General features: G+C 37.9%; 1 protein-coding gene across 3 annotated transcripts in view; it reads left to right on the top strand.

The window, feature by feature from the left end:
* The window catches only part of syn3 (synapsin III), a 203361-nt gene that overhangs the window by 82001 nt on the left and 100599 nt on the right, over positions 1-20761 (top strand). For all 3 annotated transcript variants that reach the window (XM_070549581.1, XM_070549585.1, XM_054740043.2), the window contains one exon: positions 10210-10301. In XM_070549581.1, coding sequence (XP_070405682.1) covers positions 10210-10301 — 92 coding nt within the window. The remainder of the gene's footprint in view (positions 1-10209; positions 10302-20761) is intronic.

Raw genomic sequence — 20761 nt, 5'->3', positions numbered from 1 at the left:
AGCACAGGTCCTGGTAACTCTGGTTGGCTTAGTAATCACAGGATATGAACTCCTACTGGACATTGCATCTACAAAATCTGTAGTGGTTTTGTGGTTTTTTTGGTTAAGTAAATCACTATTGAAATCTCTTCATATTAACCAGGTTTTCTTGTCATTTAATCCATCTATAAGATTTTCACACCTTTCTCTAAAACATTCAGTTTTAGAACCTGTAGTTCTATAAATGCAAGCTACTATAATATTTCTTGTTTTTTCCATCTCGATTTCAACAGCTACACATTCCATCACATCTTCCAAGGCTACTGACATACACTCTACGATTTTACAATTCAAGGAACTTTTAACATACAAAGCAATCCCTCCACCTTTTTTCTTAACTCTATTTTTACAATACAAATCATACCCTTCTATAACAAAATCAATACCCTTTTCTTCATTTAACCATGTTTCAGATAAAGCAATCACTTGGAAGTGGCTTTTCAATGTTTTCAAGTAATCATTCATCTTATCAAAGGTTGCATAAAGACTTCTACAATTCAAATGGATGGATGGAAGTGAAAAATGATCTAGATCTTAGAATCATTAAATTGATCATTTGTATAATATGTACAATTGTCATTAATTGCATTTGGTAGATTACTATCTGGATCGAAATTGGTTTCATAGTCAAGTGTTTTATATTCTGCATTAGTGAAAGTTACAAATGATATTTTCATGACCTCAGATAAGAATCTTGTGTCTGTTCTAGTCTGGTTAGATCTCAGTGCTGCTTTTGACAGTTGATCACAATGTTCTTTTAGAAAGACTTGAACGTGTTGTAGGGATCCAAGGAACAGCCCTAGGCTGTTTAAATCCTAACTGTCTGATAGATTTCATTTTCTAAACGTACATGACAAATCTTCTTCATACTCCAGGGCTACTTGTGGAGTACCACAGAGTTCAGTGCTTGGACCAATTCTTTTTACTATATATATGCTTCCAATTGGTTAAATCAATAGACAGCATGGGATAAACTTCCACTGTTATGCTGACGATACTCTGTTATATCTATCCATTAACCCTGATGAACCTAATCAGTTAGTTAGATTACAGGCTTGTCTTGAAGACATAAAAAATTTGATGACTCAAAAATTTCTGCTTTTAAATCAAGACAAAGACTTAAGTTCTCATCTTTGGACCTGAAATTCAGAAAAGGAAATTGCTTGGTCACTCACCTGACCTGAACGGCATTAAATTAATCTCTGAGAACAAAGTAAGGAACCTTGGTGTTATCTTCACCCAGGACATGTCATTCAAATCCCACGTTAAACAGGTTTGTAGGATTTTCTTTTTCCACCTTCAGAATATTGCTAAGATTAGAAGCATCCTTTCCAGGAGTGATGCTGAAAAACTAGTTCATGCATTTATTACATCAAGACTGGATTACTGTAATTCATTACTATCAGGAAGTCCACAGAATGTAGTTAAAAGTCTTCAGCTTGTCATGATGAGAGCAGGAGGTTAGGACCCAAGATGCAGAATCCCCAGAATGACCCAAGGCAGGAGAGATTTGAGAGAATACTTCCTTTATTTTAAAGGCGGATGCGCCAAAGTCCAAAGGCACAAAACAAACCCGACTTAATGTCAAACTCGCAGAACGAACAAACAAACGAAGCTCACTCATGAGCACGAACTAGGGTAACTAGGGGAGGAAAGAACACGCTGACAATCACAATGAACCAACACAACAGTGAGACGCAGGCAGGGTTATATACACAGAGGGTAGCAATCAGGGAAACAGGCAGCAGGTACGTGGGGAGTGATAGGTGAAGGGATCTGGTGAGACTAATTAGCTGAGTGGGGAAAACTGACTAGGTAAATTAAATCTACAGAGAAACTACAGATAAGTGAACTCCTAAAACCTGAAAACAAGACACCCATAAGAAAAACAGGGATGGGATTTCTAAATCTGAAAACATTACGGGGAAACCTGGAGTTGGCTGGGGAACACAATGGGACACAAGGGGAGAACCTGGAGTGAGAACAGGAGGAGGCTGGGGACAGAGGGACACAGAACATGGCACAGCTTGTCCAAAATGCTGCAGCTAGAGTTCTGATGAGAATTAAAAAGAGAGATCATAACTCTCTTGTCTTAGCTTCCCTACATTGGCTGCCTGTTAAATTCAGAATAGATTTTGAGATCCTCCTCCTCACATTTGGGGCAGTAGTAGCTAAGGTGGTAGAGTGGGTTGCCTCATGATCGGAGGGTCATGGGCTCGATTCCAGCTCCTGCCAGGGGTATCCTGCTGTTGTGTCCTTGGGCAAGACACTTCACCCAACTTCCCTGTGTTAGTGGTGGTCAGAGGGGCCGACGGCGCCAAATGGCAGCCTCGCCTCTGTCAGACCTCCCCAGGGCGGCTGTGGCTACAAGTAGCTTACCATCACTAGCAGTGTGTGAATGTGAGAGTGTGTGAAAGCATCTTTGGGTGTCTTGAAAAGCACTATATGAGTTCAATGCATTATTATTATTATTATTATTATTATTATTATTAAATAAAGCTCTTAATAGTCAAGCTCCATCATATATCAGTGACCTGATTGTTCCATATGTTCCTAACCGAGCACTTCGCTCTCAGACTGCAGGTTTGCTGATGGTTCCCAGAATATCTAAAAATAAAATGGGAGGCTGATCTTTTAGCTATCAGGCTCCTCTCTTGTGGTACCAGCTCCCAGCATTAGTCCATGAGGTAGACACCTTGTCTACTTTTAAGACTAGGCTTAAAACATTTTTATTTGATAGGGCCTATGGTTAAAATCTGATGTTAGCCTAGATCTGGACAAGTGGGGGAGTAGAGGGAGGTGGAGTGTACAGTCGGTAAACACGGCTCTCCCTTGCCCTGCATCCAACATGCCTCCATCTAAAAGGCTAGGTTATCCAGAGTTATCTCTGTAGGTATGCTGCTATAGGCTTGGGCTGCTCGAGGACATACTCTTTCCACACTCGACTACCTCCTTCTACAATTTGCTCTTTAACTGTACTTCATCTGTTAACTTTACTTTTTTCTAAGTGTTTTTCCTTCCCAGAAGAAGCTACAATGATGTTCTGCATGGACGTAATTTTCACTTTAGAAGTGGGTGGGGGGTGGGGGGGTGGGGGTTGTATCTTTACAGTATGCTCTAATGGGAAACAGGCTTCAACACAAACGGTTGTTTTCCGCTTGGTTCTAGAGCTCAACCAGTGTCAATTTAATATAGCGTAATATTGTTTTTGGATGGTAAAAAGTGCAGGGGTCAAAAATTGACTTTGGAAAAAGTGGGGGTGACATGTCCCCCCTGTCCCCCCCAAAATTACGTCCATGTGCTGAGCTGTGGTGCACTCATGGAGGGGGCCATCAGCTTGAACACTGTTGCTAACCATTTAAACATTCTCCCTCTCCTGATAATAATATTTTTCTTTCTTTGACATTCAATGTGCAACTAGTTTACCCGTTTGATTATAGATTCACTAGGATAAATACAATAAAGTTTATCTCTCACCAAACAGAAACATTACTTGGTATATGTGTTGTGAGAGTGTGGATGTGTGTGTATGCGTGTGTCTGCTCTGTCTTCTCGATCCCCAGTGAATTGCGGTGGATGGCTGCTTATACTGAGCCTGGATCCTCTGGAGGTTTCTTCCTGTTGAAAGGGAGTTTTCCTCTCCACTCTCGCTAAATGCTTGCTTAGTATGAGGATTGTCAGTGACTTGATACAATTTTCTCTTCTCAGCTTTTGTGGCAGCATCAAGGTCTGAGACAGTGAAATCTCATTAGTTAGTGTCTGCACTTGTTTTGTTTGCACTATTATGTTTGGATGATATAATATTTTTAGTATTGCATGTAGCCTAAAAACCAAAGAATAAAAGACACTGTAGATAATGTTTGAAAGTTTTCAAGTGTATTTTTTAGATTTCAAAATGATGTAAGTTTGATTTGCACGCTGTGATTTGTAGACATTTTTGAATGTCTAAAAGTAACTGAGAAAATCCAAAAGTAAACAAAAATTGAAAAGAAAAAAAAATTTAAGAAACATTTAAAACCCTCATTCTGTTTTTTTTTTTTGTTTGTTTGTTTTTAGAGAGGAAACAAAAACCAGCCTGCATACTATCTGATCACTGACAAAATAAAAGACGTGAAGCTATATTTTTCAGGTAAAATGTCTTATATAGGGGTTTGCTGTTACCCCGTCAACACTTTCTCAGTTCAGGTAAACACCATGGTGATGCAGCTCAACATCACAAACTTCCTTACATTAAATTACCAGGAAAAGGATATAAACAGTTTTACATTTTATGGGAGAATTTTAAAGTTGCGTAACACCTATAGAGTATCAATGAGTGGCAAAATGTGAAACATCCAATGGTGGAAAACAAACTTTTAAAGAGGATTTGTTCAGTTAAATCTGAGTCATAGTGGAACCTAATCATATGTCCAACGGCCAAAACCCAATTCCTACTGGCAGATCTTCAAAAAAGCCTGGATGCAGGTCAACAGATGAGAAGAATTAGGTCTGGAGGCAGCGCTCCCTTGTACTACTTCCTGTTTTCTTTTCCCAGGGCATGACAAGTGTCTGAATGTGTTACCGTGATGGTAACCATGGTGCTGGGAAAGGCCTGCTGTCCTGGCTTCTGGACCTGTGCCCTGCACCGACCACTTCATCTTTTACTGCCCAATGACAGCGACTGTTAACACTCCTCTCATCCTTAACCAACCAATCAGAGAAACACAGAACCGATCCAAAACGTTGCCCACTCTCTCGCTTTATCTGGTTGCAGCAAAAGTCAGTGTAGGCCTGTGTGTTTGGGATGGGATTTGTTTAGAAGGAATGGTTCACTTGGATGTGTAAATGTGCATGGGAGTGTCTGTATTTGAGAGTCTTTTTGGCAAAGGATGTGCTGCTGAGCACACAGATGTTTCTTTCACAGACGGGTAAGAGTAGAGAGGAGGATCCAAGCCAAGTGTGTGGCACCGAGTGAGCGGTGTCTTGCTGTCCTTTAAATAAGATTATGGCATTTACTCGCCCCCTGCTTTTCCCCTGCAGAACATTAAATGCAAGAGGTGGGTGTCTTGCTCTTTTTTCTCTGCTTGCGTCATGAAAAAATAATTTGCAACATTGGTACCATGGTTCTAAACTCACTTCCCCATAGACTTTACATGGAACACAGCACAGGATGATGGTTAAATTAATCTCAGAGAAGATTTAAATGGTTTAAAGACCAATTGAAGCTGGACAAAAAGCTTAAAACATCAAGGCACCAAATTGTTTAAATGAATTGGGTCATCTAATTAGCTGGGTTGAGGAAAGGGTTAGAGTTTTTTTTTTCATCTCAATCTATTTGAGCATTTGTGGTTGAAGAAAAGCTGTTTCTTCTGATTGTTCAGCAAAAGATCTAAATTACTTTCCATAAATGGCCGGGCCAAGTTCCTGATTTATCCTGTGACTTGTTCAGCTATGGTCAAGCATTTAGAAAAACATAGAAGCAAATAGGTAAATACATTTAAATACATAAATAATACAGGGGAAAACAAAAATCAAAATGCAAAAACTGTAGTATTATAAAAGGATGCTAAGCAGTTTTGGCTTGTGTTTAGCACCCCCCAGCAACTGTTAGTAAAAACAAAAGAAATACTCACTGCGCATTTGTCCTTTTAACACCTTAATCTAACAGCTGAAATGTCTCCTCAGTCTTCATTAGTGTCCACAGGATTGGTTAATCAGTAAATCAAACAAATCAGCTGTGGTCATGATCTAAAACACGCAGGAAACATGCTGGAAGCAGACTTCAGCTCTGGAATGTTAGCTCCACTATATAAATAAAGCTGTCTTGTCTTGTCATTAACCCTGTAAAGGGTCATTTTTGCACACACTGGCTCAAGTTGCAATGTATGCCTTTAGTTGACTCATGTAACATTCAATATATATTTTTGGGTATTTCAGTGAGTTTTCTTAAAAAGTTCCTTTAAATGTTTCATAGCATTTGACATAAATCTGACATTATTAGGCTTCCTTGTAAAATCTGATGGCAGTTGCTTTAGCTGCCATGGGGGCTGAGCGCCACCAAACATACATTCTCAAACCACCACTGGACCCATCTTACAATGGAAGGACAGTTGTAATGTCCTGTCGCTTTGTGATAATCTCAACTGTGAATAAAAATCTTTCACAACGTTTTGGACTCAAATGCATTGGTGCAGCTGTTTCCAACACAGACTGTCTACAAAGGATTTGTTTCTTTGCTACTTATTTGTGAAGACATTCCAGGCTTTAGTCCATCTACCCTGCAGTCGTAAACCCATTTCTCTGATTAGGCAGCACCAAATACCATCAGCCATGTGCTCTACATGTGTGCAGAGCCTCACTCTGGAAGGAATTTGAGAAATCCCACGTCTAGTCTTATGTCACGAAATGTTACCGACAGAGCGGATAAACAGGCTGAACTCTCTGCTCTGATTTCTGACACCTCTGTGGATGGCATTTCAGTAGATTATTTATCTGTTTAGTAATATTTCACACAGCAGGATTTAAAGGCAGTAAGTAACGGAGCCTGATCCAAGGCTGACTCTGGATTCCAGCACCCCCAAACAAATCTAATCCAGTCGTGCGTGCTGAGTTGTGTTGTGCTTGGTTTTTGACCTCAACATGTCAGAGTTGGTTTTTGTTTTTGTTCACAGACAATCAGCAGGCAACTTGTTTAGGGTCCATTTAATCTTCAGCATTTGTGTCATGTGTCACAGTTTAAAGGAACGTGGAGAATAACAAACAGCAGCTGTTGATGTCTGAGGTCAGAAGCTGATCTTTACCTGGTGTCGAGGGAGTTTCTCCAACACGCTGCCTAACCCCGACACATATAAACTCTCATTAGGAAACATAATCGGTGGGATCCAGCTGTGTGTGTGTGTGTGTGTGTGTGTGTGTGTGTGTGTGTGTGTGTGTGTGTGTGTGTGTCTGTGTGTGTGTGTCAATCTGACTGAAACCAGCCTCATGCTATTCAACTATGCCTTCATGTAAGAGGAATAATAGAAAATTGGCTCAAAGTAAAGCAGGTTTGATGAGAGACTGAATGTTAGTGAAGGTCGAGCAACAGCTGGATCCTTTGTTTAAATCAGACACAGATAAACTATGCAGACGCAGGAACTTAAACAGGAATTCATGCTACGAGTAATCAAAACGCCCCTTTGGTTTGTTTCTTTATTTAAAGAGATATCCTAGCCATGCTGCTGGGGCCACAGTGTACCCTGGCTGCACTTTGGACCTTCCTTTTTTAATGTGTTGTTTTTTTATTTGTTTTTAACAACACATGTTATTTATTTTGTTTTTGGTCATGGTTTAAATTTAAAAGTTTTATTTGGGAAATACTTCATGAGTTTTCTTTGAATTGAGGTACAAGAAAACCACACGCCCTGTAGCAACCTCAGCAGGGCTTTTAGTGAATGAGCATCAACCACCCCATTATGGTTTGGCTATTTCACACACATGAAAACAGCCTGGCTACAAAATATTACTGAAAGGGTCTCGTACCTCAATCCCACCAAACAATCAACATCGCGTGGACGTGCAGATCAATATTGAGTCTTATCAGTTTAGACCAGGGGTGTCAAACTCACTTTAGCTCACGGGCCACATTGAGGGAAATCTAGTCCCAAGTGGGCCGGACCGGTAAATTAAAAACAACTTCAGATTGTTTTCTTTGTTTTAATACAATCAATATAAAACAAGGCTGGAGCCTGAGGACAGTGTATCCAAAATAGTACAAGTACAACACCTGAAGTGTACTTGAAATTTTGAAAAAAATTAAAAATCAATAAATAAAAAATACATTCGTTAGTTATTCAAAGAGCTTACAGATCACATGGCTATAGCAGTTTCATGTAGCACTTAAAATATATTTGACTCATTTTACTTTACATCTTTTAGCTTTCACCAGCACATCAATATCAGAAGTCACATCCTGAGTGGCGGCCAACTTCAGGATGTGATTCACGCTCTTGTGTGAGCCTTGAGCACATTTGTTTTATTTATACTCATTACAGAGAAAACTTGCTCACAAAGATAAGTTTATTTTCACTCTACATTGTAAAGTATGAAAATAGTTTACACAACCATCTCGCGGGCCGGATTTAACCTGCTTGCGGGCCGGATCTGGCCCGCAGGACGCATATTTGACACCCCTGGTTTAGACCAATTCTAAACATCTGTTGGACATTCAAACCAGGTCCATTATGTGGACGTCTAACTGTGATCCCACTTGGATGTCGACATGACATGAAACATTTGGACCCTGGGTTAGGTAACTTTTCAAGATGTCATATATATATATATGAGTCATTATCTTTTAACATAGACTATAGTTATGGTGTGGCACAGAGTTAGACCACTTGACTCCACACAGAAACAGCAACACATGAGGAACGACAGAGACGCAATTGGTTAAATGCCAGCAAAGTACAACGTGGAAGCAGTTTGAAGCTGAAAGCCCAAGTATGTCTACTGTCTGGAGGTATAAATTTGATGACAACATTAAACTAAAGTCCCAAAGTGAAGAATTTATGTTGTTTATTAATTAATTGTTCATGCTACCTCACAGAAGTGTTGTCTTTGTTACCAGAGTTAAGTGTTAAAACGAGGAGCATTCTGGATCCCTATCCTCATGTAACACTTTTCTATCTGCATATGGGAGCGTGAGGTACGAGCATGCTCACAGTTCAGCCTGATTCTGTTATGTTGTGTCTTGTCTTGTTATTGCTATGTCAAATCTTGTACCCGTTGTTCTGAAACTGTTATTTTGTTCTACTGGGACGCTGGTACATGACAAATAAAGATTTGTGATTCCTCTTCGTCACTCTTTTTTAAATGTATTATAAAAGTATCGGAACTCGGTATCAGTTGATGCTTAAAATCTTAAACTCCTGATCGGGACATCTCTAATTTGAAAGATATTGAATGTTTATTTATTAAAATTTCAAAATTGAAAGAGACACGAAAACAACTCTTTCAATTTACCCTTTTAGTCAAAATGACAGATAACAAAAATGTCTAGCTTAACTTCTGATCAGGGTGTCCTTAAGCTGGTCAGATGTGGAGAATCAGGTCAAAAGTCAGTATGATTATCTTTCTGTGTGCACCAGGCCTTGGCTGGGTGTGAACATCCTATCATTCATGTTTACCAATATTCTCATCTGTTAGCATCACTGTCCAAGAAGTCTGCTTGGTGTCAGTGTGTTGTGTAAACAGCTTTACTTGTATTGAATGCATCTACCATACAGATAACTAAGATATATCAGACAGAGGTCCATTCTATCGGAGAGATGTCAGAAGAAAACTTGTTTGGTCAAAACTCCCATCGCTCATTGTTTACTCATGTGGTAAAAACACTCAATACAGGCGCTCTAATGGGCACTGAACCCATGTTTATGTTTATGTTTATTTATTTGGCAGATGTTTTTATCCAAAGTGACTTACAATTTATAACCTATAGGGTATGTTGTGATCTGTGGGGGAAACCGGAGTACCCGGAGGAAACCCACGCATGCATGGGGAGAACACGCAACTCCACGCAGAAAGGCTGCAGCCAAGTTTCGAACCTGCAACCTTCGTGCTGAGAGGCAACAGTGCTAACAACGGCGCCACCATGCAGCCCTTTTATGATCATTTTTATTACATATAAAGTAGATTTTACAATTAGATGATGTGTAATCCTTGTTTTTATTCTGTCACTGAATACCACCAATCATCCATTTCTGGAAATCAAAAGATCTCTTTATATGGTCCAAAACATCCAGAGAGTCCATTCCCAGAAATCGAGTGTTGTCGCTCCCATAGAGTATCTGTGGGAGTTTGACTGAGTCATTAAGTAGCCAGGCTACGGCGTTTCACAAGGCCCTCACTGTCCTGGAGGCCACAGACTGGGGATAACTCAATTTGCCTTCCCTGTCCAGCTCTTCTGTCTCTCCAACTCTTTACTCTCGTCCGTGCAAAGGCTGAGTGGTGTAATGACGTAAAAGGGTCCATTACAGCTCTGTTAGGCTGGTTGATCTATTCATACGAGCTCCAAAAGTCAAAAGCAGTTTGGTTTCATTCTATATAAATCTACAGTATTTTTGTCTGGAATCCAAAAGTCAAGAGTTCATATACGGTACACAGACCTCTTGCTGTATGTCCCTAAAATGTAAACTTGTGTTTATGTTTTGCCAGGCGGAGTTCTCAGAGATCAACCTGGCCTCTTACGTCAACTCTGGATGCATGGTGGACGTGCAGGTCAACAAAGGTGGTACCAAAGTGGTCAGGTGAGATGCTCAAAGAAAAGCTCAGATACATCAGCTCTGACTGAATCTGGAACTGCTTAAAATACATGGTGACTTACTCTCCAAAAGGTAAAGGCTCTGATGTGATTGTACCACAGCCTCGAGAAAAGGTCTGACCTTGACCCCACAACCAGATGCTCTCGATGCGACTTGTTGCTGACACTGAGGTTTTTGTGTGGATTGAGCATGTTTAGTGAAATTTCTGTAATGACAGAGTGGCCAAATTGGGTGCAGATGGTGAAACAGCTGCTGAATTGTTTCACTGTTCTTTGTGACTCTGAACCTGTCTGCAAATAGAATAATGGCTGTTTGGAACGGACCAGTCTATGATAATGGGTAGCTATGAAGTCACAGGTTCAAACTTCTATAATGTTTGTTTCCTTTAGTCATCATGATTCCTAATCTAGTGTGACGCTGGGGAATCATTTGGACTTAAAAATTGGCTGAAAACTGTTTTTGATGCTGCTCATTTCATACATCATGGCCTCAATATTTCTCTGACAGCTGCACGTTTCAGTCTCCGCCAGAGGAATGCATAAACACCACCTTTCTGAGCACAAATTAAGCACACCTGGTGGGATTGTGTAAGGACTGCACACATGCAGCAGACCTGTTCATTCAGACAGCAGCATTTCTGCTTCTCCTGGCTGATGACATTGTTGACCTTTGACCTGCTCTCCCCTGCTGGCTTTACAAAGTAGCTTAATGTCTCAAAATTCAGCTTTCAGTTTTCTGTAGATGATAGAAGTAATAATGTATACCATGGGGAAAGTTATCAGCAACTATTATGTGAACAATTGTTAAAGGGTGAGTCACATGTACATTACGGAGGCCGAGGGAACAGCACTGACGCAGCAGTTGACATCACTACGCCAAACCCCCTACCTCCCTGTGTTCTTGGAGTTTCTCAGTCGGAAAAACGATTCGTTAACATGCATGCTCGCTCGTGCACACACAAAGAAGACTCACCGCTCAGGAGAACGAGCAAACACAGAAACTGCAGCAGGCGGGAGGATTTCTTGTCCACCCCGATCACTAGAAGAAAGAGTGGAGGAGGACCTTTTCTTAAGAAGAAGAGTAGCTCTGAGCCATAACGTGTCATATCAGCAGGTGAATGGCTGAGCCAGCTGGAGGTGCAGCCACGTGGTACGGTACAGATGCGACCCTACACGTCTCTAGCCATCAGCTGTGGCTGATTCTTAATCAGTGTGGAGCAGTGTTTTACCTGAAGATGGAGATACTGTATTATTATGGTTTTGGGCTGAATTATTGCGTTTTAAATAAGTTGCACTAAACTGCCAAATTAATGATTTTGCATACAGTGCTATTAAACATTCATCTATACAGGTTATCAGCAAAAACAAAGTTGATTTAGGTGTTACCGGTTGGTGTGTGTTGCTATGCCATCATGAGTTAAATGAATGTGGACACCATGTCCACAAGCTTTAAAGTGACCCTAATTACTGGACAATGCATAATGAGACAAGAGGTGGTTGTTGATACTGAATACAGTACAGGTCAATACACACACACACACACACACACACACACACACACACACACACACGTTCAGTTTTTATACTGGCTGCTTTTCTTCCTAATCAAATTGAACTCTAATCACTCTTTGAATGAAGGCAGATCACCTGCCACCATAATGCCAGAGTTTTAAGCTGATCAGAAAGGATGGTTGTTTTAGTCAAATTTTGATAATGCTGCAATGCACAATCTGACAGAGGTGTGACCAAGTCACTGCTTTGCAAGTCACAAGTAACTCACAAGTCTTTCCAGTCAAGTCTCATGTCAAGTCCAAGTCAAAGACAACCAAGTTCATAACGAGTATAAAGTCAATGATGTGGAAGTCCAAGTCAAGTCCAAGTCCTTAACTTTGAATTTTAAAGTCACATTCAAGTCATCTGTCCAACTTCAATTTAATGACAATGCTAATAAATAAATTCCAGAAATAAAGCTTCTTAAAGCTTAAATTTGCTGAAACAAGTAGAAAGAGAAAGTTCAACTTAAGTTTGTTCTAAACAAAGTGCTGCTGCATTTAGCAGTACAAGATCAAACCCAGGACGAAGAATGATTTGTGATTTTTATCCATGCTGTGCCGCTTTTGTGCTAAAATATCAAATATGCTCAAGTCACTTCAAATGTATGGGGTGAGAGGAGTGGCCCTCAGCTGGCTTTCAAGTTATTTGAGTGATAGAGAATAGTTTCTTGAAATAAATCAGGTAAAAACTTAAATGAAAATAAGGTCTGGAGTTCCTCAGGGTTCAGTTTTGGGACAGTTACTGTTTATTTTGTACATAAACAATATTTGTGAGGTGTCTTGTTTGTTAAAAACCATTCTGTTTGCTGATGAAACAAATTTAATTTGTAGTGGTGACAACTTGGAGGAGCTTCTGGATACAATTGGTAATGAACTTAACAGAAGGATTTGTTTGACCTTAATAAATTAACACTGAATTTAAATAAAACAAAGTATATTATATTTGGCAATAGATCAACCATTACCAACAAGAAACTCCTGATAAACAATATAGAAACTGAGTGGCTGAAATTAAATTCCTTGGTGTAATGATAGATGAAGACTGAGTTGGAAAAGACGTATCAAATATATAAATTGAAAAATGTCTAAATCAGTCTCATTACTCTTTCAAGTTAAATATGTCTTAAATCAGTCATCATTATACATCTTGTACTGCTCTTTCATTCTACCATGCATGTGTCATGACTCGAGGTAAGTGCCTAACCCAAGACATGCAGAATCATTACTCGTCGGGCAGATTAGGTAAAGTTCTTCATTATGAAAACGGGAACAAAAATAGCACAGGGAAAGTCCTGTGGGGAGTGAGCGGTGCAGCTCAAGTCCGTGTAGCGTTCGGGATGAACGAGGGAGGAGGGGAAGCCGGGGTGAGCGCTGGGCAGAGGGTGAGCGATCCAGGATGGGTGAGGTAGCAGATGGAAACCACACAGGAACAACGGAGGAGGATGGGACGTGGTGTATGAAACCCAGAGTTCATAGACAGAGAGGGTAGAGCAGGTGGTGTGAGGATCCTGAGGGGAAGGGAAAAAACACCAGACGTAAGGGGTAATCCAAAAACGTAGTCCAAAATCACAGTCCGAGGTCATAAATCCAAGAATCAAAGAGTGAGTCTAAACTCGAACTAGAGCAAAAACAAGTGGCTGGGGCTACCTAAACAGGTGCAATCATCCGGCACAGTGAGGTGTCTCCATCCTCCTTTTAAACCCGCGTCCCTGTTTTGGAAATCTCCTGCAGCTGCCGCTCCCTCTGCTCCTCACCTGTGGAAAATCAGCTCAATACTGATTAGAGATGGTGTGACTCACCTCTGCCCAGGTACATGACAGCATGACTTGTGTTGAAGTCTGGGGGAACACATACAGCACAACTATTAACTCTATATATCTTCTTCAAAAAAAGGCCATGAGAATAATCACCAGATCATCCTATGCTGAACCAACAAATGCTGTTTTCATCAAATTAAAATAATTGAAATTTGGAGACCTGGTTAACTTCAAAATACTTCAGTTTATGTTCAAAATCAAAAATCAATTACCGAACAACATCCAAAGGTTTTGCTAATTAAGGTGGAGCTATTTTAGTTTGAGAGGAACAAGCGTGTTTATAAAGCCAGCTGTATGAACTAATGCCAAACTTCACTGTATTTCAACAAGGGGAGTCAAGTTATGGAATAACTGTAGTAATTATTTGAAAAAATGTCAAAATATTGGTAAATTTTAATATAAGATAAAATATTCTGTAACTGAAACATAAAAAATGTGTAAATAATAATTAGTAATTAATGTAATTAATACAATTAGAGTCATTATGGGCTATGTTGGTCATTTGTTTATTAGGATTTACTTGTGTGAATAGCAAATGTGTACATGTACATAAATGTATATAATTTGTTCTCTCTCTTTTCCTTTTGTTGGTACTGATTAGCATATTTCATTCTTGGTAAACTGCTGTTATCATTCTGCATTTAACATATTTCAGTTTAGGTTTAAATGACTTCATGGGTTTTGGGCTATAAAATGGATCAAACTCCAATCCAAAGCCATTCAAATATTCAAACACTGAGACTGTTGCTTTGTTTTCAATGTATTTATTTATTTATTTATTTGATTTGATTTGATTTTATAAGAGGTTTCTCTTCATTCTGCTTCTTTTCATTCTTGGTTGTGTTATCTGCTTGTTTTGTGTCTTCTGCTTTTATATGTGTGTGTGTGTGTGTGTGTGTGTATATATATATATATATATATATATATATATATATATATATATATATATATATATATATATATACCGTCATTTCCAGACTATAGAGCGCACCTCAATATAAGTGCCTTGGGGGGTTCCAGGACTCTAGAAGGTGCTATATCAAATACAGGCCATTTACCATTTAAGCTGCACCAATAAAAAAAAAAAGGTTTTCTACACACACACCGCACTCAAATACAAGCCGCGGCGCAGCAGCCACATGCAGGTCTCTGGCGCACAGCGCATGTATGGCCATAACATAAGATAATTAGACAGAAAGACGCTACACTGAGGTTTTTTGTAGTTGTTTTAATTCATCAAAACAAATTTTAAACACGGGTGAACGTGCCTGTAAGTTTAGAAAAGAAAACAGCACTGATAGCATTCATATTTCTGGTTGGTTATAAATTAAAAACAGAACTGACATGTTATTACCGGTAATTTGCATGCATGTTTAGAAGAAAAGAACAGTGCTGACACAGCATTAATAAGCCCTGGATGATTAGAAAATAAAAACTGCACACAAAACTTGCCTGGTTAGTAAATAAAACACACTTGCCTACCAGAAGAAGTCATTCGCTCTCTCTTGCGCACTAAAGCCGTTAAAGTCATCTTCTTCAGTGTCGGACTTGAACAGCCTCAGAAGAGCTTCGTCACCTACCTTTTCTGTGGCGATGTCCGTGTCGCTGTGTTGCTGTCATCATCCCCGTGTGATGCTGGCTTGAATGAGTTCTTCCCGCTGCCGTCTCCAGCGCTGAACCATGGATTCATTCATGCCAAGCTTCCCAGCTAACAGGGAACGTTCCCATAACTTTCGCTAACATTCTTTAAAAGTTTTTTTAATGTTAGTACATAACGTTGTTAAAGTAATGTTTTCAAAATGTTCTTTGAACGTTATTAATGTTGCTGTAACGTTGACAGAAAATGTTCTTAGAAGATTGTTATAAGAACGTTGTAACAACATTATTTCTGCATGATGAAAGTTCTCATAACGGTGATAGGAAACGTTTTTATAACAAAGTTCTTTGAACGTGTATATAATGTTTTTGTGATTGATCAAAGTTCTCAAAATGCTGAAAGAAAACATTCCTAGAACCATGTTCTTGTAACGTCTTTACAATGTTATTTATGGTTGATGAAAGTTCTAACAATGTTTGTAAGAAAACATTCTTTGAACCACATTATTGGAACGTCGTAACAACGTTATTCATGACTGATGAAAGTTCTCATTATGTTGTTTGAAAACATTCATAGAACCTTATACTCGGAACGTTTTCACAACATTATCTGTGATAGATGAAAGTTCTCACAATGTTGCTGGAAAACATTCTTAGAACCACGTTCTTATAATGTCTTTACAACATTATTCATGATTGATGAAAGTTCTCATAATGTTGATAGAGAACATTTTTAGAACCACATTCTCGGAACATGGTAACAACGTTATTTATGACTGATTAAAGTTCTCTTAGTGTTGTTAGAAAACATTCTTAGAACCACGTTCTTATAATGTCTTTACAACGTTATTCATGATTGACGAAAGTTCTAATAATGTTGATAGAGAACATTTTTAGAACCAGATTCTCGGAACATGGTAACAACGTTATTTATGATTGATTAAAGTTCTCTTAGTGTTGTTAGAAAACATTCTTAGAACCACGTTCTTATAATGTCTGTACAACGTTATTCATGATTGATGAAAGTTCTCATAACTTTGTTAGAGAACATTTTTAGAACAAGATTCTCGGAACATGGTAACAACGTTATTTATGATTGATGAAAGTTCTCTTAGTGTTGTTAGAAAACATTCTTAGAACCACGTTCTTATAATGTATTTACAACGTTATTCATGATTGACGAAAGTTCTAATAATGTTGATAGAGAACATTTTTAGAACAAGATTCTCGGAACATGGTAACAACGTTATTTATGATTGATGAAAGTTCTCTTAGTGTTGTTAGAAAACATTCTTAGAACCACGTTCTTATAATGTATTTACAACATTATTCATGATTGACGAAAGTTCTAATAACGTTGTTAGAGAACAGTTTTAGAACCAGATCCTCGGAACATGGTAACAACGTTATTTATGATTGATTAAAGTTCTCTTAGTGTTGTTAGAAAACATTCTTAGAACCACGTTCTTATAATGTCTGTACAACGTTATTCATGATTGATGAAAGTTCTCATAACGTTGTTAGAGAACATTTTTAGAACAAGATTCTCGGAACATGGTAACAACGTTATTTATGATTGATGAAAGTTCTCTTAGTGTTGTTAGAAAACATTCTTAGAACCACGTTCTTATAATGTATTTACAACATTATTCATGATTGACGAAAGTTCTAATAACGTTGTTAGAGAACAGTTTTAGAACCAGATCCTCGGAACATGGTAACAACGTTATTTATGATTGATTAAAGTTCTCTTAGTGTTGTTAGAAAACATTCTTAGAACCACGTTCTTATAATGTCTGTACAACGTTATTCATGATTGATGAAAGTTCTCATAACGTTGTTAGAGAACATTTTTAGAACAAGATTCTCGGAACATGGTAACAACGTTATTTATGATTGATGAAAGTTCTCTTAGTGTTGTTAGAAAACATTCTTAGAACCACGTTCTTATAATGTATTTACAACATTATTCATGATTGACGAAAGTTCTAATAATGTTGATAGAGAACAATTTTAGAACCACATTCTCGGAACATGGTAACAACGTTATTTATGATTGATTAAAGTTCTCTTAGTGTTGTTAGAAAACATTCTTAGAACCACGTTCTTATAATGTCTGTACAACGTTATTCATGATTGATGAAAGTTCTCATAATGTTGATAGAGAACATTTTTAGAACCACATTCTCGGAACATGGTAAAAACGTTATTTATGATTGATTAAAGTTCTCTTAGTGTTGTTAGAAAACATTCTTAGAACCACGTTCTTATAATGTCTGTACAACGTTATTCATGATTGATGAAAGTTCTCATAACGTTGTTAGAGAACATTTTTAGAACAAGATTCTCGGAACATGGTAACAACGTTATTTATGATTGATGAAAGTTCTCTTAGTGTTGTTAGAAAACATTCTTAGAACCACGTTCTTATAATGTATTTACAACGTTATTCATGATTGACGAAAGTTCTAATAATGTTGATAGAGAACATTTTTAGAACCACATTCTCGGAACATGGTAACAACGTTATTTATGATTGATTAAAGTTCTCTCAGTGTTGTTAGAAAACATTCTTAGAACCACGTTCTTATAATGTCTGTACAACGTTATTCATGATTGATGAAAGTTCTCATAACGTTGTTAGAGAACATTTTTAGAACAGGATTCTCGGAACATGGTAACAACGTTATTTATGATTGCTGAAAGTTCTCTTAGTGTTGTTAGAAAACATTCTTAGAACCACGTTCTTATAATGTATTTACAACGTTATTCATGATTGACGAAAGTTCTAATAATGTTGATAGAGAACAATTTTAGAACCACATTCTCGGAACATGGTAACAACGTTATTTATGATTGATTAAAGTTCTCTTAGTGTTGTTAGAAAACATTCTTAGAACCACGTTCTTATAATGTCTGTACAACGTTATTCATGATTGATGAAAGTTCTCATAATGTTGATAGAGAACATTTTTAGAACCACATTTTCGGAACATGGTAACAACGTTATTTATGACTGATTAAAGTTCTCTTAGTGTTGTTAGAAAACATTCTTAGAACCACGTTCTTATAATGTCTTTACAACGTTATTCATGATTGACGAAAGTTCTAATAATGTTGATAGAGAACATTTTTAGAACCACATTCTCGGAACATGGTAACAACGTTATTTATGATTGATTAAAGTTCTCTTAGTGTTGTTAGAAAACATTCTTAGAACCACGTTCTTATAATGTCTGTACAACGTTATTCATGACTGATGAAAGTTCTCATAACGTTGTAAGAGAACATTTTTACAACCAGACTCTCGGAACATGGTAACAACGTTATTTATGAATGATTAAAGTTCTCTTAGTGTTGTTAGAAAACATTCTTAGAACCACGTTCTTATAATGTCTGTACAACGTTATTCATGATTGATGAAAGTTCTCATAACGTTGATAGAAAACATTTTTAGAACCAGATTCTCGGAACATGGTCACAACGTTATTCATGATTGATGAAAGTTCTCATAACGTTGTTATAGAACATTTTTAGAACCATATTATCGGAACATGGTAACAACGTTGTTTATGATTGATTAAAGTTATCTTAGTGTTGTTAGAAAAAATTCTTAGAACCATGTTCTTATAATGTCTGTACAACGTTTTTCATGATTGATGAAAGTTCTCATAACGTTGTTAGAGAACATTTTTAGAACCACATTCTTGGTACATGGTAACAACGTTATTTATGATTGATAAAAGTTCTCTTAGTGTTGTTAGAAAACATTCTTAGAACCATGTTCTTATAATGTCTGTACAACGTTATTCATGATTGATGAAAGTTCTCATAACGTTGATAGAAAACATTTTTAGAACCAGATTCTCGGAACATGGTCACAACGTTATTTATGATTGATGAAAGTTCTCTTAGTGTTGTTAGAAAACATTCTTAGAACCACAATCTTATAATGTCTGTACAACGTTATTCATGATTGATGAAAGTTCTCATAACGTTGTTAGAGAACATTTTTAGAACCACATTTTCGGAACATGGTAACAACGTTATTTATAATTGATTAAAGTTATCTTAGTGTTGTTAGAAAACATTCTTAGAACCACTTTCTTATAATGTCTGTACAACGTTAATCATGATTGATGAAAGTTCTCATAACGTTGTTAGAGAACATTTTTAGAACCACATTCTCGGAACATGGTAACAACGTTATTTATGATTGATTAAAGTTCTCTTAGTGTTGTTATATATATATATATATATATATATATATATATATATATATATAATATATTATAATATGTTATATATTATATATATATATATATAATATATTATAATATGTTATATATATATATATATATATATATATATATATATATATATATATATATATATATATATATATATATATATATATTGGAACTTTTTATTTTTGAATTAGAACGACAACATTTACATGGAGATGCATTTGAGTTTCTTCTTCCCCTCTCCAGGGCAGTGTTTCCCTGAACAAAGTTCGAATTTCCTTGTGGCCATAAGATCTATCCAACTTAACCAAATCACCAATCAGTACATATAGTTCTGACAAGCTTTCTCTGTATTCATCTTATCTGCTATCTAATACATTCTACATTTTACTTTGATCTAGCTAAATAACTCACCCAAAAGACAAAAATACATTAAAAAATTTATAATAATAATTTTCACATGAGAGTACTATCTTTCTAACATTTGTTTTATTGGTTCCCACATTTTTTCTAATTTCACTAGTCCCAGTCATAGTCTTGCATTAATTTGTTCCATTTTGTAGACCTGTCTAACTCTGTCTCTCCACTGTGCCACCCTTGGGGGTTCTGTGTCCAGCCATAAAACCTTAATTTACTTCTTGGCAGTCATAAGCAGAATTCTGATTATGTATGTCTCCATTATGTGTGTAAGAATTTTGGTAAAGCATTCCCAGTACAAACCATTTTAACTTAAATTGTAATTTCACCTTCAAGGTTCTTTCAATTTCTCCCTAACACCTTCCCAGAATGGTATGAATTTAGGGCAGAACAAAAGTATATGTGAAAAGTCTCCCACTAGCCCGCATTTTCTCCAGCATAAATTTTAAACGTCGTCGTCGTCGTCTTCCTCCGCTTATCCGGGTCCGGGTCGCGGGGGCAGCATCCCAACTAGGGAGCTCCAGGCCGTCCTCTCCCCGGCCTTGTCCACCAGCTCCTCCGGCAGGACCCCAAGGCGTTCCCGGACCAGATTGGAGATGTAACCTCTCCAACGTGTCCTGGGTCGACCCGGGGGCCTTCTGCCGGCAGGACATGCCCGAAACACCTCCCCGGGGAGGCGTCCAGGAGGCATCCTGACCAGATGGCCAAACCACCTCAACTGGCTCCTTTCGATCCGGAGGAGCAGCGGTTCTCCTCCGAGTCCCTCCCGAATGTCCGAGCTCCTCACCCTATCTCTAAGGCTGAGCCCGGCCACCC

Source organism: Nothobranchius furzeri, chromosome 1 (genome assembly GCF_043380555.1).
Source record: "Nothobranchius furzeri strain GRZ-AD chromosome 1, NfurGRZ-RIMD1, whole genome shotgun sequence".
Lineage (NCBI taxonomy): Eukaryota > Metazoa > Chordata > Actinopteri > Cyprinodontiformes > Nothobranchiidae > Nothobranchius > Nothobranchius furzeri.
This window is presented reverse-complemented; position numbering and strand designations above follow the sequence as displayed.